The sequence below is a fragment of the Triticum aestivum genome, chromosome 2D (assembly GCF_018294505.1).
Source record: "Triticum aestivum cultivar Chinese Spring chromosome 2D, IWGSC CS RefSeq v2.1, whole genome shotgun sequence".
In the NCBI taxonomy this organism is placed as follows: Eukaryota; Viridiplantae; Streptophyta; class Magnoliopsida; order Poales; family Poaceae; genus Triticum; species Triticum aestivum.
The window spans coordinates 13414996-13438897 of NC_057799.1; the positions used below are offsets into that span (position 1 = coordinate 13414996).

A 23902-nucleotide genomic window follows, 5' to 3' on the forward strand; every position below is an offset into this window, starting at 1 on the left:
TGAAAATACTAGACCTCTGTTGATCCTCTGCTAAGAATGGGGAAATGGAAATAAAACTACTGGTAAAAAAGAAACTGTTAATCTGCGATTTGTCCAAACTACTGGAACAAACAAATCCCCCTCGAATGGGAAAAATGAAGATAACTACTAATCTCTACTTAAAACAACCTACTGAAACCAACAAACAGAAGAAATCGGAGGAACACCTACTCTCAGATCTACAGTATGACGGCTAAAAAAAGAGAGATCAGAGGAACGCCAACCCAGCCCAGCGAACAACCCACCGAGAAAACCTCCCATGTCCCCTGACACAAAGAAGCCCGACAAACAAACAAACAAACAAACGGGCTAGACACACGTGTTACACATGCTGAAACAAGATAACCCACTTCCAGCGCGAATCTTGAAGCAAACAAAGATCCGACGGATGGCGCGTCGACTGAGACTTTACTAAATCTCAGTCGACCGAGATTTAGCGAGTCCGTTAAAATAATGAAAGCTAAAAAGACAAAAAAATAAACTAAAAATGGGACAATAAAAAATAATAACAAAAGAAAGAAAAATGGGAAAAGAAAAGACATACAAATGATAGATAAAATGAAAAAGGGAGGAAAATGAAGAAAAAGAAAAGACAAAGAACGAGACAACAACAGCCTAAAAACACACATTGAGATGCGACCTGAAAAAAAATAAAACAAAATGAGAAAGACCTGCACGACAAAGTCACAACGCGAAAACAAAAAACGGCTCAAACAACGGAAGACACAGACAAACAGAGAATCCGGCTGGACACTCTCCTTAGCAGGCTGAAAACAAAACAACCAACTCTTCAACACGAATCTTAAAGCAAGTAATAATCATAGGGCTGACACGTTAACTGAGGCTTCTCGACTGAGATTTAGCGTCACCGTTTAGATTTCTGCATGGTCTCATCGTACATGCTGCTTTGGAGGGACAAAGCCACCAGCAGACATCGGTTGGTGGTGGACTAATCAATGCCAGTTTTTATTTCTTTGTGAAGAGCTCGCGGCCAGTCACGATCGACATTCTTTGTGCTCAGTCGGAGACGACGACCGGCGTAAGCAGCGGTGCGCCGGCGAAGAAGGCCTCCAGGTTGCCGGCGACGAGGCGGTCGAGGTCGGCTATGGACTCCGGGGTGAACGCGGCCCGATGAGGCGTCAGCACGACGTTGTCCATGGCCAGCATCTCCGCCGGCACGTCGGGCTCGCCCTCGAACACGTCCAGCCCGGCGCCCGCGAGCCTGCCCTCCGCGAGCGCCCTCACCAGCTCCGCCTCGTCCACGTTCGGGCCGCGCGCCACGTTCACCACCACGCCGCCGCTCCCCAGCGCGTCCAGCACGCGCCTGTCCACGACGTGCCGGGTCTCGGCCGTCAGCGCGCACGCGACGACCAGCACGTCGGAGCACGCCGCGAGGTCGCGCACCGCGGGGTGGTAGCAGTAGGAGACGTCGTGTTTCCGTCCGCGGGAGTGGTAGGAGACGACGCAGCCGAACACCTCCAGCCTCCTCGCGACCGCCGACCCGATGCTGCCGAGGCCGACGACGCCCACGCGCTTCCCGCGGAGCCTGGACCCGAGAGGGAGGAAGTCGCCGCGCTCCGGGCAGAGCCCCCGCCGCACGTACCTGTCGGCGACCGATACGCGGCGGAGCACGTCGATGAGCAGGCCGACGGCGTGATCGGCGACGTCCGAGGAGTAGACCCCGGCCGCGTTGGCCACGGCGACGCCGCGGCGCGCGCACTCGGGGAGGTCGACGTGGTTCAGGCCTGCACTGACGGTCACCACGCAGCGCAGCGACGGGACGGCGTCCAGGAAAGCCGCGTCGACGCGGACGCCAACGCCCGGGACGAGGGCCAGGCGCGGTGGGTCGACGTCGGCAGCCGCGGCGGCGAGGAAGGCTTCCATGGAGAGCGGCGAGGCGTGGCGGTCGAGGAGGCTGAAGCGGGCGGCGAGGCCGGCGAGGGAGGCCGGCGAGAGGCGGCAGAGCACTAGCACACGCCGCGTCGCTGCCATCGTACGTTGCCGCGCGAGAGGAGGGCGTGATGGGCGGTCAGGTAGTTGATCTGGAGCTGCAGTTCCATTAGGGAAGGAAATCTTATGCGACCGGGTCGCTGGCTCCCAACAGAACGACCCATTCCATCGGCGTACACGTGGATCACGAACCTCTAAGCAAACAACCGAATCCCATCTTCTTCGTCCCGGCCTGCTGTGCTACAACTCCCCGTACCGTCTCTTATTCTACCACGACGCGAGTCATCAGCGGCGCCGGGAAACTTGCCGGCGACCTCGTGAAGTTCCTTCGAAAGGGGCAGGGCAGCATAATTTAGTCACTTCTCGTGGGATGTAGCGGCTGGTGTTGCCGTGCTGGATCGAGTACGGTTGGCCCGGGCTTTCGTATTTTGCAGACAGGGAGCGCACTGGTCGGCGGCGAGCTCGCTGTGCATGTGCTCCCACCACCGGCTCGACTGAGTAGCCGCTCCCATGGCTGCTATGCCTCCTCTGCCCCTTGCCGTATCGGGTGTGTGATTTTTGTCCGCCTACCAGCTCGCCGGACATGGGCGACAGGATAGACGAGTAGCGGAGGGGACTAGATCGACGAGTGCTGGCGGCAGGCTGGGCATCGTTAGGAGGATTGGGAAGAAAAGGCGCATCAAGATTGGTGAAGGACACGTGGCATCTTCTGTAGAGGGTCTTACGAGATGCGATGTGAGACCAGGTCGTATAGGACGTCATTTCTGCCGCGATAAAGAATGCGGCGTCGCCGTCGGGGACGCCATCAGGAACACAGGAAATGACGAGCAAAGCGGAGTGGATGCAACGACTAAAGTATTTTTTACACGAAAATTTGGAATTTGTCACTGATTAGTATTTTGTATTGGGCATGTGCTCCCGATTCAAAATCAACATTTGATTTATAAAATCCGTTAAAACATCACAATATACAATATCGCTCAAAGGGATGTATTTAGCATTAAAATACGTTTAGATACATCCATTTTAGACACAATTAATTAATGAGGAATGGAGGGAGTTTTTTATTTACTTAGAGTAAGAACAAAGGTGAGCTTACTCTCTCCAGCTACTTTTACTTTTATAATAATAATAATAATAATAATAATAATAATAATATACATGGGGCCAGTAAACTTGCAAAATACCAGCAGTAAATAAACAAATGTAATCATACACACATATGGGACTTTACAAAAGGCATACCATCGGAAAATACCCCGTGGAATCTTAGTCTAGGCGTATCTGTATTAATTTTTTGAAAAAATAGTCATTTTTTTGAAATTTTTTGACAACATACATGATCTAATATAATACTCACGGTAAAAGTTTTGAGACAAAATCATTTGTGCCATATTTCAGGAAAAATGCAACATAATCAATGCTCTCTCCATCCCAAATTACTTGTCGCGAAAATGGATGTATCTAGACGTATTTTAGATTAGATACATCAATTACTATTTATTTCCGCGACAAGTAATTCAGGACGGAGGGAGTACTATATAAATGCTACTATTCACAGTTTTTATAACTACACTCTTGTTTTTCCGTTCAGAATACATAGCTCATTTTGTGCTGAAACTTTGAACGTGAATTTTATGCTAGATTATGTTTGTCGCAAAAAAAGTTTCACATTCTTTCAAATTTCTTTACTATTTTAGAAAAATAATTTTTGCTTAGTCGGGTGCGCCTACACCCATGTCCCAAAATTCCACACTAGCACACCATATAAATACATTCTTAATTTTGTAACTGCCGAAGAGACTTTTTTTTCAAAAGATTAGATTCATAGTTTAAAGAAGGATACAAAAATATGAAAATAAGAGCTTCCATTTGTAAAAATTGTACAAAATGCCGACTGATTCGTAGGCGTGGACGAATTAGAGTCATTTGCTCTAATACGAAGCATAAACAAAGACATGTGTAATCTTTCGAAAAAGAACTTTACTTTTTAAAAAGTAAAAAAATACTTCTGAAAATGTTCCAAATAAATAATTTGAAATAATTAAAGTAAACGGTATATTTCACCCTGAAACTGAGATATTCGTATATTTTTTCTTCTTTATATTTCTAACTCATATTTACGAGAATAAAACATGGCAAAAGGTATATAAAAATTTGGTTCATGTAAGAAAGTATGTATTGGTTTATGTACAAATGCACGTTTTAGTTTATAGAAGAGTGCACGTAGAATAACAGAAGGGGTTATTCATGTTCGCTCATATTCCTGTACCAGACCAGCATACTAGAGCCGTACAGTGTGCTTTGCTGCGTGGTTTGGTCAAAATACTTGTGGCGAGGTACTGAGGTGGGGTGTATTAGGTTGGTTGATTGTTTTATAGACCATTTGGCTCTCGTTCTTTCAGTGTCATAAAACCAAATGCGGAACTTCGTGAGGTGTTGCAGCTGAACAATTGTAGGGTCCTTATCAGACATCCATCAAAATTGAGTTGAACAAACAAAATTGAATGTCACATACATAACAGAAACATGACATACATGGAGTGGCAAAGAGTACACTAGAAATAAGAGACACATACCGTAAGTCCATGGCCACAAGTCATAGTGCATGGGTCACCACTCCGAGCCTGATCATGTATGATGTATTTCAAAGCCTATGAATAGGAATAGGAAAAGAGGTGTCATTTGGTTCAAGGGATATTTTTTTTCATTGAGTCTAGGCTAATATTTTTTTTTAAATGTCGAGGAGAGGAATCAATCCTACAGAGAAATAGAAATCCATTCCTATAAACCAAAGGGATCTAAAGGTAATTTTTCTATAGAAATCCTATCATGTGGAATTCTTATCAAATTCCTCCAAACCAAATATGCTTTTAAGTTGTGTAGGAAGCAATACATACTCGGGATGCTTCATATCATATTACAGACGCGGAGTATATACTCACACCAGTGTAAAAAATGCTCTTATATTATGGGACGGAGAGAGTAATATTTTTTTATTGTTCTATTCATACCTGGAGCATTTGAGCTCGAGATGAGAAAGTTTCATCATGCTGCTTGATAAACCACAAAGAACCGATTTTGACTTCACTTTGCTGCTCAGTTGTGATTCTTCAGTTCTCCCTAGCAAAAGCTCAAGAACAAATTAGGTAGTGCCGAACATGTTCATCTAATTTTAGATTGAACTATGAAAGGATATTTCTCAGTAGGGTGTCGAATAAGGGCCATATATTTTTATACCATTTATAGTATTATTGTTTATAAGAAAACATGGAGCCAAGCAAAAGAGAAACATCTGCCAAAAGACTAACAACATTATGCGACTTCAAACTAATGAAGGCCATAGCTTAGATTAGTCCAATGTCTATGTAAGTACTCATTCCCCAAAGTTCAATGCTTCCAGCAACCACGCATTGCACCGGACAAAAATACCTTTTCACAATGTGTACATTACGATTCAAAATTCAAGCATCAATACAATAGCTAATTGCTCTTCTTGATAGACACACAAACTGCTAAGATCAGAAGAGAGCCGACAAATATGACGACGCGAATCTTACAAGCCCTTCATTAGTGCCGAATCAGACCTCATCATTGTAGGAAGAGGCCGAAGCAACCTTGATGAAGGGCTTGTGAGATACTCTCCAAACTTGAAAGGCATATGTCTGATATTGTAGTAGGGTACCTCGACTTTGCCAGTAGACAAGCATCATATTTTTTTCATTCATATATCGCAATTCTTTTTATCAACATCTGCGCGCATATAATGCTCACTTCAATGATAAATCAAAGTGAGATAAATTTTGCTACCTTATTTTCCGGCTTCATTATAAATCATTTCTTTTGTCAGCTTGGACAAAAACATGATTGTTGATCTACAAAAATAAAAAGGGAGGGAAACATGCCGCGAGTATGAACATGACTAGTTGGTTGTCAAACATTGGCCAGGTAATATTTTGTAACTAAAAATGTGGCTATCAATTGATTGGCTACAAAAAAAAAGATTTTGCCAATCTCGCGAAACTACTTTTTTAAAAATAACTCGGTGAGAGAAATAGCAAAGACACAAATTGTCAGTGGCAGATGAAGTATTTTCAGAAAACAAAGTTCTGTTCATCCAAGTCTCAAAAAGGGATACAAAAAACCGACTAAGACATGGGACGCGGATTTCGTGTACATGGTTCCACGCACACCTCTTATGAATAGTAAATTTAAAAAGATTACTACAAAAAAAATCTGAATTATTTTTGTAACATACTTAATCAACCGATATACCCACGTATGAAGTTTCACAAAGAATTTACATCCTTGTTATTCTGGGCAAAAATGACAAAATCGAAGCTATATTAAAACGACACTGTTTTTTTTGCGTGAAAAAAAAACACTTTTTAATGAATAGCAAGGTCTCAATTGTATTTTCTCCACTGAAAATATCACGCGTGTCCTTGATGAAACTTCACACGTGAGTAGAACGGTCGACCCAATTTGTTACCCCAAAATAGCCAGCAGTGCCTGCTCCTCCGGCGATCCATGTATGGCTCGCTGCTGCTCATATGCAGCACGCTGTGTTTTTAACGATACATAGTACGCCGTGTTTTGAAAGACAGATAAAAATACGAGACTTGCAGTGGTATTAGTATCAGTAAAACATGGGTTTTTGTTTTGTTTTTTGAAGTGAGTAAAACATATGGGTTAGGAATGAATAATGACCGAGCTGGAGCAGCCTAGCCCGGTGGTTGTCTTTTTCTCACCGGCCCAAGCATCCGCCTACGGCTGGCTACGGGCCTGTACAGTCTGCCCGCTAGCTGCGTAAAAAGCAAGGACGGGCGTGCGTCCAGCCAGGCACGGAAAGTCGCCATTATCTTGGGTTAATGCGTTCATTCCCCAGCAGCATCCACAAGACCACAACGCTCCTAGTTTATACGCACCATAAGGAGCAATGTGAGAATGTCACGTCGGCGCTCTTAATTAATCATCATTGTCGTCGGAGAGTGCCGAGGGGATGAAGAACCGAACAAACAAGAGTGAACAATCATGGCGCAGGAGAGGTACGTACCCAGACCCAGTGATCCGTCGCAGGGTCAAAAGAAACAAAAGGTGGCTTTGGCTCCGTTCAAAATGATTTGCATGTGTCATCCGCGCTATCAGGAGATGCGGGAGACGTGATCCATCAGATCGCTAACGTACGCACTGACATGTGGACCAATCCTGATGCCCATACTCTCACTTCACCTGGACCACTCCTACCCCTACTCCTCCTCGCTCTCCATCCCTCTCCTCTCCCTCCTCGTCGCGGCAACGAGACCGACCGGCCGCAAGTCCGACCCGACCTGGCCAGTAGAGGTACACGATCCCGTCCGTCCGCTGGAACGGGCGACGGACGGATCATGGGCGGAGGATCAACCCAAACTCACACGGAACTCATGCACGACGGATCATGGACCTGTCGCGATCGCCGCTGGTTCCACGGGCCTTGCCGCACGGACTCGGAGGAGTGTGGGAGAGGTTTAATGGCGATGGGGCGATAGCTGCGTTACGTAGGTACGAGCCTAGCTGCGGCGTGCCAGCTTCGCCTTGCATTTGCATGCTCCGGCCAGAGCCCGTCCGTGGGGTTGCTCCTTGCTCCTCAACGTCCGGACTTGGAGTTGACTTGTGGTTCGCTCGGCTGTGGACGTGCCTGCATGTTGTTAGTAATACGTATGTGGTTGTGTTAAAGAAAACCCTCCTGATAAGTGTCTGCACGAAACAATTCCGCCCTGACATTTTTGATAGCAATTTTAGTTACCCGAGGACGGACGGCAACTTTAGTTGTGAAGTATGGCAAGTTTTAGTTTATTTTTATTTTTAATCACAATTTTATAGTTATAAAAGCGTGTCACACGTGTGCTACTTATCATTTGGGAAAAAAATATATTCATAAGATCCTAACAAAGTACCTTCTCCATTCCAAAATATTTGTCATGGTTAAATGAAGGTTGTGACTTTATCCGGAATGCATGAGATTTGGCAACGTTGCATTCTATTCTTTAGAAATCGATGGAATTATCGGCATTTTTAACATTGGGTGACAACTAGTATGATTCTAAGGCACGGCAACAAATGCAATAGTCGTGGCCAGATTCCATTTTCATATGGACATCTTGCCCTTGGCGAGTATTTGTGGGTGTAAGATTTTGTTCAACCAGGGAATCTCTTAGTAAAATAGGATGGTTTAATCGTGCGGAAGTGCCACTCGCGTACAAATAGGAAAAAAAAATACATCAACGTGGATGTGTCATGAGGCACTTACTTTCCATTTAGCGTTTGAGAATAAATGCCTCTTGTATATCTTCAAATGATTGTTTCGTTTCTCCGGACCATCTTCGGATGATTGTAATGTCAATATTGTGGACATACACATACTAGTAAGTCATAGATGAAAATCCTTAGATGTATTATGCAAAACGAAGATCCATAAATGGTTGTAATGACAATGTTATGTAATTCCCTGTATGTTTTGAAAAAAATGGCATCATATTTAACGATTCTCTCAACGATACGTGCATTATGTGAAACAAATCACGCAGATTTAGATACACTTTTTTACCGCTGTGATTTTTGTAACTACAAGCAAACAAATTGGAAAGATTGAGATCAAAGTTTAACTACGAAGAACACAAGCACACAATTTATCAAAAGAGGGAGTGCATGAAACATAACCTCTGCTACTGAAAAATTACTTAATCTTTGCCCCTCCCCATACCGCTCTCCCCACGTGGGTTTCTTCTACCCTCTCCCCATGTGGGTTTCTTTTGTACAACCCCTTCTCACCATGCTTCAAACCCGTTGTGAAGCTTCCTGTTTGAGCTCTCACTAGCACCTCAACCCGCACCGGCGCCTGATTTGGTCGTTACCATGTTCGTCGACATCGCATTTGACGTTGGCCACTCTTTCTCTCTCTCTTCCATCTCGCACTCACGCATCAGGGAAATTGTGTGCGTGTAGAAATCAATAATATCATCTGAATTGTGACATTCCATAACTACTAGTATGATGTTAAGGCATGACACGAAATGCAATAGTTTTGACTAAATTTCATTTTTATATGAAAACCCTGCCCTCGACATGTGTTTGTAGTGTTAAGCCGAGGCTGAGGCCGCCGCCGGTGACGCGAAGCCGGCCAAGGAGACCGAGGCTGAGGTGACCCCGCACGCAGCACCTCCGCCTCCCCCTCTCCCTCTTCAAGATCTCATTTTTACTCCATCTCCGGCGGCTGGATCCGAAGCACGGCGGCTCGATCTGCAACGCCATTCCTCCAGTCCATCGCCAACAGCTGCAGTATGCCACCCCCTCATCTCTCCCTCGCTGCTGCTCATCTAATCTTTGCTGCTGCTCATCTAATCCTCTCTCCCTCGCAGCGGCGGCCGTGTAGCTCGTCCCCGGCATGTAGCTTCGCCCTCTTCCTCCTAATCAATCCCCAAGTGGAGTACGAGCAGAACAGGTTCCGTCCCCTCCTCTCTTTCTCTGTTTTATGCAGCAGTTCCCAACTGATGAGTAGCTTAAAATGCAGAATTTTGTGCTATGAGTAGGACAAGGTGGCCATCAGCGTCGCGATGGCACTGCCCAATTTTTTGTATTCCCAACTGATGAGTAGGACAAGGCGGCCGTCGGAGAAGCCCTTGAGCATTATGGTACTGAATTTCGTAGCATCAGCACCCCTCCATGCTTGATTGTGTGTGCAAATTATTCCAGCATGACTGAATTTCTTAGCATCAGCACCCCTCCCTGCTTGATTGTGTGTGTGCAAATTATTCCAGCATGACTGAATTTCTTAGCATTACACTACTTTCTGCAAATCATTCCAATCATGACTCAATTTAGGATAACTGAATGCAACAATCAGTAAGATTGAGAAGATGATCTTACTCCTTGTTCAGTGTAACCTTGCATTTATCTGGAGTACTCATTTGTACTGTACTCCAGAAGGAAATTAATCTTGCATTTTCTTGATCAGTTTTTGAGTAAATACTCTAGGAGTATTTGTACTGTACTCCTTGTACTCAATCGTGCGGGGCTGGTGCAGGTGCTGCGGCATTCTGCGGCAGGCGCTGGTTCCGCGGCGTCACCCTGCACACAAGTGCGGCAAGTGGGAGGCCAGGATCAGCCAACTCATGTGCAAGAAGTGAGTGATCCATTCACCTGCCTACTCGTACGTGATCACAGAATGCTCACAGAAATCCTCAATGCCTACATGACCATGATGTTCTTTGATGCTGTCAATGTTTAGTTTTACCAATGCTACAGTGTTACCAATTTTCAGTTACTTAACTGAAACTTTTTCAGTTACAGTAGGACTTCTCTTCTTCTCTCTTCTCTTTCTCCTCTTGCATCTGTAGTTTAGTGTAGGGTTTATTGGAGTAGTGCTCATCTTGAATTGCTACTGTGAGAGGATGAGTAGTGCTCTGTTAGGAATAATTCCTACTGTTGGAGGAACATGCAAGTACTCTAAACAGAGGCAACTCTGCATTGTTTCTGAATCACATTTTAGTAAAAAATTACTCCACAGAAACTGTAGACTAGTGGCATGGAAATGTAGACCACGTTGCTTGTTGACACTTAAACTACAATACATCAGGATTTAATTCAAATGGAGTAAACTCTCTTATCTTCTTCTCATATCTAAACTGGAGTATGGAGTAGCTTAAAATGAAGTGCAGTACTGTTTTGGTTTCATTGAAAAAATTCTGAACAAAAGAGAAACATCACCTGCTGATCTGTGTGAGGATGTTTTCGTCTGCTCCAAAATTCCTGAGATTCCAAAATTCTGCAATGAGGCCCGTGTTTCCATTGCTGCTGATGCAGTAGCTTTCGATCCGCAGGCCTGTCACTAACGCCAAGTGCAATAAGAAGGCCCCGAGGATTTTTCACAAAGCAGAGAGGAAGAAGCATAAGCGCGACCTGCTCAATGATATCTTCAGTGAACTTAGCGAAATGCTAGGTGAGTTCATCACTAACCTCGTACTGTAGATTACTCCATGTGGGATCCTGTTTCTCAGTTTTTGGGGTCGTTTTATTGTGGGTTTTAGTGGCTCTTTACATCTCACTGTAGTTTGTGTAAGGTTATTTTCTGAGCTGAATATTCAAGCTGAGCTCATGATACCTTTGATAACAAATACTCCTGAGCTGAATATTTTCAAAGGTAAGACTATTTAGTTCATGAAACAGAACATACAATTTTGTTTCCTTGGCAAAAAAACCAGTTTACAGAATTCAGTTTCCAAAATTTTACAAATTCTGTAATTTTGCACATGAAGCTTCAGTAATTTTGCCCATGAAGCTTCAATATTTTAGCACATGAAGCTTCTGCTACTGTTAATCTTGTCATGAATCTTCTGTTGAGTTGGTACATTAACTTAAAATGAAGTGCAGTACTGTTTTGGTTGCAGTAGTTTTTCAGTAGCTTAAATTTGTCTTGTTAACTTCCTGATGCTTTCATAATTCTGTTAATTCTGTGCAGCTATTTTAGTGTTCTTCTCTTCTCTTCAGTAAATTAAATTTAGGAGTAGGATTAGTTCTTGGAGTAGGACTTGTTGTTGCTGCTGTTAAGTTTCAGTTAATTAACTGAAATTTTCTTCTCTCTTCTCTCCATCTTCTCTTCTCTTTCTCTTCTCTTTATGTTATCTCTTCTTGCTAGTGTTTACTCCTATGAAATAAACTACTCCATGTCAAATAAACCTTGCTAGGTGAATCTTTTCCATTAATCAAATTTAACTGAATTTAAAGCACATAACCTTGTGGGATGTTACTGTCAATTACTGACTGTTTATAATTACTGTTTTCTTGAGTACTTAATCATGATCTGGAGTACTAGCATGGAGTAATTTTTTTGCAAGAGTACAATTACAAGCATGAGTACACAGAATTTCTTGTAGCAGATGGAGCACATAAAAATGGAGTAGCTCACCTACTGTTGATCTGCTAATTTGTCAATTTTCTGCTCCAGCAAATGGAGTACTCCTTGCTGATCTTGCTTTTGTTTTGACAGGTGAACAGATGGACAGTGGCTGCTCCTTGCTGATCAATTCAAAATTTCTCTGGCGATCAATTCAAGCTTGCTGTGACTGGCGAGAAGACGTCCTGGTCAATCACCACATCTGATAAATTTCTGTCTGTGGCGAGAAGAAGTGGTACAACTCTGGCGATTAACAATTTTGATCAATTCAAACAGCAGCACGGGCGGCGCTACTGCTGCTGTTGGTCAGTGCGGGGAGGAGCACGGGCAGAGGTCAATTGGCCGGATCCGGAGCTCCGGTGCCTGAATCGAGGAGCTGGGAGGCTGAGGCAGGAGGAGGAGGAGGAGCACGGGCGGCGCTGCTGCTGCTGGTCAGTGCGGGGAGGAGCACGGGCGTCATATGATTGAGAAGGTAGTCAGTGTAAATCCCTGCTTGAGCTCTATGCTTGTACAACTTTTGATTGCTCATTTACATCAAAGTGTGATTAAAATCTACCAAGTTCTATAATGAACAAGCCATTTGTTTTGAAGCCTTGAACATCCAGTCTGGTTCAGATAAATAAAAACCTGACTATTACTTCGATTGTTGTTTCCTCATAAGCTAAAGGAAAAGTTGAATTTCCTTTTGTGCCACATCACATAGAACATCTCATTTTTTCCGCACTGACATAGTGAACATGATGAACTTTTGACATATCATGCCCTATGTGGTTCTTTTGAAAGCTGCTGACATGTTTATCCCTTATGCAGATTGAACATCACACAAGTCCAAAGAACATAATAGCAATGGGATCTCGAAGCATCTGCCTTCTCATTCTTCTTGTGATCTTCATCCCCAGCTCTGTCATGTCTGAATCAAGTGATATAAAAAGTTTGTTCACTCTGAGGCACTCAATTGCTGAAGAAAAAGGTTTCCTTCGCAGCTGGTTTGATTCAGAAACTCCCCCTTGCAGCTGGTTAGGTATAACCTGTTCGGGGCGTAGCGTTGTGGCCATAGACTTGTCCTCCATGCCACTCTACGTCCGGTTTCCTTCATGCATTGGGGCATTCGAGTCGCTTGTTCTGCTGAACTTAAGTGGGTGTGGGTTTACCGGTGAGCTTCCAGACACCCTGGGGAATTTGCAGCGTCTTCAGTACCTAGAACTGAATGATAACCAGCTTACTGGGAACCTGCCTGCCTCATTATATACCTTGAAGATGCTGAAAGAAATGGTGCTTGACAACAACTTGTTACATGGAGAACTGAGCCCTGCAATTGGTCAGTTGCAGCATCTCACCAAGCTGTCCATATCCGGGAATTCCATCTCCGGTGGCATTCCTACAGAGTTGGGCAGTCTGCAGAACCTAGAGTTCCTGGACCTTCACATGAACAGCCTAAATGGATCGATACCAGCAGCTTTTCGTAATCTGTCTCAGCTTTTGCATCTTGATCTAAGCCAGAATAACCTCAGTGGATTAATATTTTCTGGAATAAGCTCATTGGTGAACCTTATGTCACTTGATCTGTCCTCAAACAATTTTGTGGGGCCAATACCTAGGGAGATTGGTCAACTGGAAAACCTTCGACTGCTGATTTTGGGCCAAAATGCGTTCACCGCGACCATTCCAGAAGAAATTGGTAATCTGAAGCGGCTTCAAGTACTTCTACTCCCTGAATGCAAGCTCACAGGCACCATCCCTTGGTCAATCAGCGGTCTTGTAAGCCTGGAGGAATTTGACATATCAGAGAACCACTTCGATGCAGAACTCCCAACATCAATCGGTCTGCTTGGCAATCTGACACAGCTGATTGCAAAGAATGCAGGGCTCAGGGGGAGCATACCGAAAGAACTAAGTAACTGCAAGAAGATTACTCTCATAAATCTGTCATTTAATGCCTTCACTGGCTCCATCCCTGAAGAACTTGCAGAACTGGAAACTGTTATCTCTTTTTCTGTGGAAGGGAACAAACTATCAGGCAATATTCCAGATTGGATAAGGAACTGGGCAAATGCAAGATCTATATCAGTGGGTCAAAACTTGTTCAGTGGACCTTTGCCATTGCTGCCATTGCTGCATCTGCTCAGTTTCTCTGCAGAAACCAACCGTCTCTCAGGTTCTGTCCCTGCTAAGATGTGTCAAGGCAACTCCCTGCAAACACTCATACTGCATGATAACAATCTGACTGGAAGTATCGAGGAAACTTTTAAAGGATGCACAAACCTCACCGAGCTAAACTTGCTAGGTAACCATCTTCATGGAGAGATACCAGGGTACCTGGCTGGGCTGCCTTTAGTTAGTCTGGAATTGTCCCTAAACAATTTCACAGGAATGCTGCCTGACAGGTTGTGGGAGTCATCAACTCTTTTGCAGATCTCTCTCAGCTATAATCAGATTACCGGCCAGATCCCAGATAGCATTGGTAGACTGTCCAGCTTGCAGAGGTTGCAGATTGACAATAACTATTTGGAAGGACCCATACCACAGTCTGTCGGCTATCTACGAAATCTGACTATTCTGTCTCTGCATGGCAATGGGTTATCTGGGAACATTCCAATAGAACTCTTCAACTGCCGAAACCTTGCTACACTGGACCTGAGCTCTAATAATCTGACCGGGCACATCCCGAGGGCCATATCTAACTTGACATTGCTCAATAGCTTGATTTTGTCTTATAACCAGCTCTCTGGTGTTATTCCTGCTGAGATCTGTGTGGGGTTTGAAAATGAGGTTCACCCTGACTCGGAGTTTGTGCAGCATAACGGTCTTCTTGATCTGTCATACAACCGGTTGACTGGTCAGATTCCGGCAGCAATAAAGAAGTGTTCTATGCTGATGGTGCTAAACCTGCAAGGCAACTTGCTAAATGGCACCATTCCCTCAGAGCTTGGTGAGCTGACAAATCTTACAAGCATTAATCTGTCTTCTAATGGATTAGTTGGACCAATGCTTCCTTGGTCTGCACCATTGGTACAACTTCAAGGCCTTATTCTATCAAACAACCACCTAAATGGCACCATTCCTGTTGAGATAGGCCAAGTTCTTCCCAAAATTTCAATGCTAGACTTGTCCGGTAATGTACTTACCGGAAGTCTACCCCAGTCTTTGCTGTGCAACAAATATCTGAACCGCCTGGATGTCAGTAACAACAATCTCTCTGGGAAAATTTTATTCTTTTGTCCCATGGACGGAGAATCCTCAAGCTCACTGTTGTTCTTCAATTCAAGCAGTAACCATTTCTCAGGGACCCTAGATGAGTCTATCTCGAACTTCACACAACTGTCTTCTCTTGATATCCACAACAATAGCCTCACTGGAAGCTTACCATCAGCACTCTCTGATCTCAGCTTTTTGAACTATCTTGACCTCTCAAGCAATGATTTCTATGGTGTCATCCCTTGTGGTATTTGCAATATATTTGGCCTCACATTTGCCAACTTCTCTGGTAACCACATTGACATGTTCAGCTCATCAGATTGTGCAGCAGGAGGTGTTTGCTCCACTAATGGCACTGGTCGTAGGGTGGCTCATCCATCTCATCGAGTTCGAAGATTAGGGATCATTTGTATCCTTTCACTTGCTGTCATCATTGTGTTAGTACTTCTCGTGTTTTATCTGAGACACAAACTATCGAGGAACAGTTCATTGGTTATTGCGCCCGCTGGTAAGGCCAAGGCTACCGTTGAGCCAACCTCAAGGGATGAGCTCCTAGGAAGGAAGTCACGGGAACCTCTGAGTATCAATCTCGCAACTTTTCAGCATTCACTGTTGCGGGTCACCACTGATGATATACTGAAAGTCACAAAGAATTTCAGCAAAGAACACATCATAGGCGATGGTGGCTTTGGCACTGTCTATAAGGCGGCACTCCCTGAAGGTCGGAGAGTCGCGATCAAGAGGCTTCATGATGGCCATCAGTTCCAGGGTGACCGTGAATTCCTAGCTGAGATGGAGACCATTGGAAAGGTGAAGCATCCAAACCTTGTTCCCCTGCTTGGTTACTGTGTTTGTGGCGACGAACGGTTCCTGATCTACGAGTACATGGAGAATGGGAGCCTTGAGACATGGCTGAGGAACCGAGCAGATGCGGTTGAAGCACTTGGATGGCCAGACCGTCTCAAGATCTGCCTCGGGTCTGCCCATGGGCTTGCTTTCCTTCATGAAGGGTTTGTGCCTCATATCATCCACCGGGACATGAAATCAAGCAACATCTTGCTGGATGTAAACTTTGAGCCGAGGGTCTCTGACTTTGGCCTCGCACGGATAATCAGCGCGTGCGAGACTCATGTCAGCACCGACATCGCCGGTACATTTGGATACATCCCCCCAGAGTACGGCCAGACAATGAAGTCCAGCACGAAAGGCGACGTGTACAGCTTCGGCGTCATCATGCTGGAGCTGCTTACAGGACGGCCACCCACAGGGCAAGAAGACTTGGAAGGTGGTGGGAACCTTGTTGGCTGGGTACGATGGGTGATCGCTCGCGGAACGAGGAACGAGCTGTTTGATCCTTGCCTGCCAGTCTCAGGCATGTGGCGGGAGCAGATGGTGCGCGCGCTCAGCATCGCCCTGGACTGCACAGCCGACGAGCCGTGGAAGAGGCCAAGCATGGTGGACGTGGTGAAGGGCCTCAAGCTGACCCAGGCGATGGAGTGCGGACCTCTGGTGGTGACGGTGTCCAGGGGCGGCACGTAGAGCCGGCCTCGTAGCACTGTTCTTGACAGTGATGTGACGTAATAATGTAGGCTGATGGTAGGTAACTTGTAGCTGTAGTTGGGACAAATGCTGGAGATTGTAAAAGAGATAAACCAGTGTTGCTCATGTTCAGGCTGTAGTTGGGACAAATGCTGTTGTATCTTAATTCATGTACTGTGTGTCAGTCACTCATGGCAGCACAAGCTCTGAAGATGGTTGTGCTGAAAGTTCACTTCTCCTTTCTTTTGTTTATGCATTTTAGAGAACTTGTAGTTCTAAGCTCATGTTTTTTTTAATCTCTTTTACCAGATCCAGAGCTCTTCTGATTTGATGTTGTACGCGCTTTGCTGCTGCTTCTGTTTTGACTGATTTTTTTCTGTGTGCAATTTCAGGAATCAGGTGACATGTGTGCAATTTCAGGAATCAGTTTGCTGACTTACTTGCCACCAGCCGTGCTGCTCGACGCCCGCCGCCTCTGCCATGCGCCTCACCCACGATCGAGCTACGGTGGGTCTGCCGCGGCCGGCCGAGAGCACGGCCTCGTCACTGAGGTGAATAACCCGACACCTTCTCTTCTCACTGGATTTGTGCTGGTCTGTGCGTCATCAGTGTGATGATCTTATCTGAGTTTATTGCACTTGCAGCCATACAGGCGTAATTATGTGGAGAGTTGTACAAAAACTGCAAGTGCCAAGCGGGGCTCGCTTAACTAGGATAGGAGAATCATCTTCCCTGCTGACAAGTCAACGGTGACCAAATGATGATAGCCATGGCCTGGTCCGTCAAACCCCTTGGAGAGTAGTAGAGTAGGCACCCTTCACCGTTAATCTCAGTGAGGCGAGTGACAGCGAAGCTAGAAGAACGATGTCTTGTTGCTTGAGCGGCCTCGTGCTGCTGCTCCTCCTTGCGCTGTCGGCTCGAGCTCAGACAAACTCTCAGATCCAGTTCAATTTTGTCAATTTCTGAAGGTTAACATGATATCACAAACCCAGCAGCTAGCTACCCTCTTGGCTCTTGACATCCTAACTTTTCCAATACCAAGCAATCCAAATCCGTTGTGTCGTGCAATCACACAGAGGCAAGTTAATTTTGTGAGTGAACAGCTTCTATCCAAATTTATTTATGGCAAATGCACTTGATACAGACGCTGAAGTGAATTATATTTCACAAGGCATTGGCAGCAACGTCTTTGCTGTTTAACCGCTTCTATGATTCTACCAATTAAGAAACTCAGGATGGAAATCGACGGCGATTACCCGCATAATAGAGGAAGCGGGTCAGGGGAGAGGGAATGTCTGTCCTGCTTCAGTTAGCAATTTAATGCTACAAGCTTCATACGAGTAATATCGATTAGTGTATAGATTACACATACTCCTTGTGAGATATGAACCGAAGATATGACTTACATAAGCATGGAATTAACCAGCACATTCATCCTGGGATGAGCCGAAGGTTGTATTCTTCTGTATGTCCTCTGCTTCATCGTTGGAGGTTTAGTTGATCTCTTTTTTTGTGTGCTGTCTAAGACCTATTAGCGTGCTACACTGATATTGCTACTTCTTCAGAAAGCCATGTATTGCGCACTTTTTTGTGCTCTCCTCATTTGGTAATTGGCCCCATGTATGTCTATGGCGCAAAGACATGTTTTTCTCTTATTCCTCTGGCACTAAAAATCACTCGATATCTTATCCAGTTGTTAGGGCTGTGTCTGAAAAGCTTGGCGGACCTGTTGACATTCTTCATCTTGACGCACATCCAGATATCTATGACTGTTTTGAAGGGAACACTTACTCACATGCTTCTTCATTCGCAAGAATAATGGAGGGAGGTTATGCGAGGCGACTTTTGCAGGTAACTCTGTTTTTTCATGTCTGAGTTTTGAAATCCAAATGAACCATGGGGATACTACCGATTGAAGTTCTTTGTCCTTTTTCTTTTCCTTCTCAAGTTTAAATAGAAAATGATAATTATGAAATATGAATATAATGTTGGGTAATGCATTCGTTGCAAAATATGTTACGAAGATTAACATCTATAAGTTGTATCAAGGTTGAAATAATGGTTATAGGCCACCAGAAACATTTGACCGGCTGTGAGTTTTAGACGTTTGTTTTTTCATTTCTTGTGCTATCCTTGGACTAACCTTTTGGTGCTCACTAGTCAGTATTGTGCGACTCTGCTTCTATCCTGCTTCTGTGTCTTTACCTTGAGTCTGATGGATTTTAGGTTGGACTTAGATCAATTACCAAAGAAGGACGTGAGCAAGGGAAGAGATTTGGTGTGGAACAGTATGAGATGCGAACCTTCTCCAGGGATCGGGAGAAGCTTGAGAATCTGGTAACTCGCTAACATAAACCACATCATTTCATACTTGTCTGTCTCTGTCAGTTATTCATTTTATCACGAGGACAGTTCATATTGATGTGTCCTGTGGTTCAGTTCTTCCTATTAATTTCATTTGGTATTACCTACCTCTGGTGGTATTCAACATTCATAATAGACCATTCTGTGCTCATTTTAATTCAACACAATGTGCAGTAACCTTGTGTTTTCCTTTCTTGTACTCCTTCGGTGGAATACTTTATCACCAAAATGATACGAATTTCTTGAATGATTGTCCTTCACTGCTTTTGGCAGAAACTTGGGGAAGGTGTGAAGGGGGTGTATGTCGACGTCGACGTGGACTGCCTCGACCCCGCATTCGCTCCTGGTGTCTCTCACATCGAGCCGGGAGGCCTCTTGTTTCGCGACGTGCTCAACATCCTTCAGAATCTGCAAGGCGATGTCGTCGCCGGAGATGTGGTGGAGTTCAACCCGCAGCGTGACACGGTCGACGGCATGACGGCTATGGTCGCCGCAAAGCTGGTCCGGGAGCTGAGCGCCAAGATCTCAAAATGAGCAGCGATAGTCAGGACCAAGCAGCAAAGAGGATTTTCAGGCACGGTGGTCGTTGATCTCAGTTCCTGCCAATCATTCATTTGTGCCACGTTTTAGTCTGACAATCTTCTATAAATAACAAAATCAGGCTGCAAAATGTCCTTGAATTTGGTATGCGATATGTGGTATTTGTTGGTTCTCCTTTCACATGCACGCATCCAAGATTAAGCTCGTAGGCGCCTCGTAGTCGATGAGAACATGGTGTCTCACGCAAAGAATATGTTGAAAAATCTGAAATAAATTTGAAAAACCAAGGTGTCACTAGTCTTGAGTGAATTGATTAGTATGGTATCTGCAGGACTTGAGATAGTTGTAGATACAGAGTGAATGTAACGGAAAGTAATGGAACTAAGGAACAATAGGCCACAAGTAAATATAGCTGAAAATGGGCGGTGTTTCCTTCAGTGGAGGGGGAAGGGGTAGGTTTAAGTCGCTGGCCACAAGAATCAGTTCAGCTCTGGATCAGCAAAATTCCCCTCGGAGCAACGGCCGATGGCATCCACCGTCGGCGCCGTGGCGCGGGCGCCTGCCGCCGGCGGGAAGCCATCGGTCCTCTACCTTCGCCGCGCCAATGACGGTCTCGCCGCCGCGCTGCGCGCGCGCTACCGCGTCCACAGCCTTTACGACTCGGGCGCTCCGCTCCTGGCGTTCCTCGCCGGGGCCGCGGCCGCCCGGGGGGGCGGTGAGCCCCCGCGGGCCGCCGTCGTCGTCGGCGGAGGCGCCATCCAAGTCGACGCCGCCTTCCTCGACGCGGCCCCGTGCCTCCGCTGCGTCGTGACCACCGCCGCCGGCCTGGACCACGTCGACCTCGCCGAGTGCGCGCGCCGGGGCGTCGCCGTGGCCGGCGCCGGTGAGACATTCTCCGCTGACGTGGCGGATCACGCCGTCGGGCTCCTCCTCGACGTGCTCCGGCGCATCTCGGCGGCCGACCGGTTCGTCCGGCGCGGGCTGTGGCCGGCGCGCGGGGACTGCTCGCTTGGCTCCAAGGTCCGTGGTTTCCTTCTCTACTGAAATAGCAGCAGACACATTATTTCTCAAGTCTTTACTTTTCTTGATCCGGAAATCACAATAAATTTTGTATTCATCTGAAAATCACAACAAATTTTGGTCCTTGTCAACCAGAGTATTTGATTGAACTGACAAGATTTGAATCCACATCTTGCCATTTGTTTTGCAAATTGCTCAACGAGAACAACGGTAGAGTGCTAGAATTCAGAGTACCTCATATTGATTCCCCCAAGTTATGTTCTTTGCGTACATATGTTTTATACTTATATCTCAAATAGAAACTGATGTCAATATTTATTGCAATGGTTCACCAGCTCAGTGGCAAGCGAGTAGGCATCATCGGTTTGGGGAGCATCGGTACATTGATCGCGAGGCGGCTCGAGGCATTTGGCTGCACCATCTCCTATCACTCCAGAAGGGCCAAGGATTCAGCTACCATCTCTTACAAATATTTCCCCAGTGTCATCAACTTGGCTCTCGAGTCCGATGTGCTCATCGTCGCGTGCTCTCTCAATAATCAAACAAAGCACATTGTCAACAAGGAAGTCCTGGAGGCGCTAGGGAAAGACGGCGTCATTGTGAACATTGCCCGCGGAGGGAACGTCGATGAGGCGGCCCTAATCTGCGCACTCAAGGGAGGGGGGATAGCGGGCGCGGGCCTCGATGTCTTTGAGAAGGAGCCTGAGGTGCCGGCAGAGCTACTCTCCATGGAAAATGTGGTGCTCACAGCGCATGAGGCCGTCTTCACTGTGGAGTCGGCCTCTGATATTTCGGACCTCATGATCGGGAACCTTGAGGCGTTCTTCCAAGGTAAGCCATTGCTCACGCCAGTGCTTCCGGAGCAAATGCTGTAGATGATACAACAACAAGTCAGACCACGTCAGGTTTCATATGACATTTGTGATTGATGTTACATGCGACAAGTAGATAGTATATATTGCTCCTCCTCCGAGTAAGCAAGGGCCGCGCCAGCATTATTAGTGTCGGTTCTTAAAATGCAGCAAGGGACATTTATAAGAAATGTGCATGGTCTGTAATTAGAAAAGGATGATGGAGAAATCCAATATCTTGGTCTATAAGTATGTGAAGTATTTGACTGCTCAATGTTTTACTGATCACTACCAGTCTACCATGCATGCAAATCCCATGTAGCTGAACATGAATATCACGTCTGGTTCGCTCCAGTAGCTGCTGCATTTCTGAAGAACCAGGTGTGTACATGTACGTAGCAACCCACAGCTATTTTGATTGTGGAGCCATGTACATCATGCATGCCCGTGAAATTTGGCAGAAACTTGTGATGAAATTTAAAGTTGAACTCCATCCATGTGGCAGGATAAAAGCAAGGAACACCTCCCTGGTCAGGTGGTGGTAACTGGCTAACTGCCCAGGTATGCAGTAAATGAGCTCGCCGCCCTATGGGATTTCCATGTTCCTGTAATCTGATACAAAACTCAACCGACAAAAGAGCGCCATGACTCTCTGAAGGCGAAGATTTCTCGCTCAGAAATATGTACATGCCAGTCGGGGATGAATGGTGGACTGATCAGGCGAAGGATGAAGGTTAGGCGCGGTCGCTGCTCAAGCAGCAGATTCTGAACCCTGCCTGGTTCTGCCCCTTCTCAGCAAAACTGTGCTATTTCAGAAATAATTGTAGGGTAAGTTTTGCAAATTGCTTCTGGTTCATTGCTCAAGGAGGTAGAGTGATCTGTAGTCTGGGTACATTGTGCGGGTGGTCATCATTCACTCACTGTTCCCAAGTCCTGGACAAGTTTCCCCCTTGTTAGATGGTTACCAGTCGAAGGCTCTAGGCGCAAGGATAAGGTGGAATTGGAAATTATATGTGGGCTCGTGTTAAGTTTAGTGTACCTAAAGCCCTCACAAAATTGTTACTATCACTTGTGGAAGGGAACATAATTTTTTTCAAGTGAAGTATGAAAACGTTCCGTGATTTTGCGAGACGGGCGGGCAAAGTGGACACTCACACCTTAATGTGGAACAGACGAGCGTGAGATGAAGGACTTCAAATGGTGCCATGGCTTAACGCTGGTCATGAAACATGGTAGGGTTGAGGGGCCGTCTTAAGGGGCAGAGGATTCGATGCTAGAGGTTGTAGTGGGGTTATGATGATGCAGGTAGAGGACACGGGCATGGTGAGTTCTTTGATTGGCGATTACACCAGGAGCATACCTGCCCCAAGTAGAAGTGTAGAACCAGGGTGGTCAGAACAATGGTACAAGGAAACTTAATGGCACAAAAAGCAGCCCTGTGAAGCCTAGGGATGTGCCAAGGCGGATAAGAATGCCAAGAAGCGACCGGCTCTAGAGGAGGTTGATGACACTGAGCCAGCTATGAGGGACCTGACTCCCACAGTCCCGATGCTCATAGACTTGATGCATGATGTAATGAGGATGATATGAGGAAGAATAGTGAGGCGTCAAGGAGGCATAAGACAGAAAGTGGTAACTCAATTTTAACTACACACTCAGAATTGCTGGGCTCCTTCGAGGAGTTGTGCCGGGAACAATGAGAGCCCTAGCCTAGAATAGCTGGGTACTAGGGAACGCCTCAGCAGTTCAAGCTATATGTTGGATGTCCAGTGGAGACACAATCCCAAGGTATTGTTTTTCTCGGAGACTCACTTGGATGGCAATCTGCCATATTGTTTGTGACGTCATCTCAAAATAGATTTTGTGACAGTAAACCCTAATAATGGAAGGAAAAGAGGAGTTGCTTTATTCTGGAGAAAGGAAATGAAGTTATCTCTCTTGTTCTCTGACAGAAACTATATTGATGTTCGAGTGGAAGGCGGTGATGGTGTATGGTGCTTTACTAGCATCTATGAAGAATTTTGATTGGAAGAGAAATACAAAATGCGGGGCCGAACAAGGGACTTGTGATGTGAGTATTTAAACTTCCAAAAGGGATTTGCAAGGACATCATGAAAATTATTGTTGGGTTTTGGTGAGGTGATAATGAGGAGAGACTAAAATGCATTGGAGTGGTTGGTGGAAATTACGTATACCAAAGAAGTTGGGAGGTATGAGGTTCAACCTTGACTGTTTCAACTTAGCTATGTGAGCCAAGCAAGTATCATGCGTTGTCACAATACTAGTCCCTGTGTGCAAAGGTTCTTCATGCAAAGTACTATCCGGATGGAGATATCCTTCGGGATGGTCCCAAGAAGGTCTCCTCACTTATCTGGCAGAGTTTGGTGGTTGGGATTCAAACTTTTAAGCAGAGTCATATTTGGAGATTAGGGAATGGACACAACATAAACATCTAGACGGGTCCTTGGACCCC

The 23902-nt window shown here is 45.6% G+C and overlaps 4 protein-coding genes across 8 annotated transcripts; 3 read left to right on the forward strand and 1 right to left on the reverse strand.

Annotated features, from left to right (window-relative positions):
- Window positions 1-675: 675 nt before the first annotated feature.
- LOC123048271 (hydroxyphenylpyruvate reductase-like) lies at window positions 676-2133 on the reverse strand. Its single transcript, XM_044471408.1, has one exon. It carries the CDS (start codon window positions 2029-2031, stop codon window positions 1057-1059), a length of 975 nt encoding a protein of 324 aa, XP_044327343.1. The 5' UTR covers window positions 2032-2133; the 3' UTR covers window positions 676-1056.
- A 6875-nt stretch (window positions 2134-9008) lies between these two features.
- On the forward strand, window positions 9009-16886 carry LOC123051098 (leucine-rich repeat receptor protein kinase MSP1). The gene is made up of 7 exons (XM_044473876.1): window positions 9009-9306; window positions 9387-9469; window positions 9539-9659; window positions 10052-10150; window positions 10848-10966; window positions 12014-12392; window positions 12731-16886. The coding sequence occupies exons 6-7, from the start codon at window positions 12381-12383 to the stop codon at window positions 16652-16654; spliced, it is 3936 nt and encodes a 1311-aa protein (XP_044329811.1). The 5' UTR covers window positions 9009-9306; window positions 9387-9469; window positions 9539-9659; window positions 10052-10150; window positions 10848-10966; window positions 12014-12380; the 3' UTR covers window positions 16655-16886.
- An 86-nt stretch (window positions 16887-16972) lies between these two features.
- On the forward strand, window positions 16973-19699 carry LOC123051100 (arginase 1, mitochondrial-like). 2 transcript variants are annotated; one of them, XM_044473882.1, is made up of 4 exons: window positions 16973-17205; window positions 18348-18505; window positions 18881-18991; window positions 19292-19699. In XM_044473882.1, exons 2-4 carry the CDS (start codon window positions 18473-18475, stop codon window positions 19550-19552), a joined length of 405 nt encoding a protein of 134 aa, XP_044329817.1. In that variant the 5' UTR covers window positions 16973-17205; window positions 18348-18472; the 3' UTR covers window positions 19553-19699. The 2 variants fall into 2 exon arrangements, with proteins under 2 accessions (XP_044329817.1, XP_044329816.1); XM_044473881.1 differs by lacking the exon at window positions 16973-17205 and having other exon boundaries at window positions 17308-18505.
- A 284-nt stretch (window positions 19700-19983) lies between these two features.
- Window positions 19984-22363, forward strand: LOC123051099 (glyoxylate/hydroxypyruvate reductase HPR3). Of its 4 annotated transcripts, none has more exons than XM_044473878.1 (4): window positions 19984-20578; window positions 20914-21409; window positions 21752-21820; window positions 21935-22363. In XM_044473878.1, coding segments are annotated over exons 1-4 (1062 nt in total). In that variant the 5' UTR covers window positions 19984-20083; the 3' UTR covers window positions 21937-22363. The 4 variants fall into 4 exon arrangements, with proteins under 4 accessions (XP_044329813.1, XP_044329812.1, XP_044329815.1 ...); XM_044473877.1 differs by having other exon boundaries at window positions 21752-21810; XM_044473880.1 differs by lacking the exon at window positions 21752-21820 and having other exon boundaries at window positions 19985-20578.
- Window positions 22364-23902: the final 1539 nt, after the last annotated feature.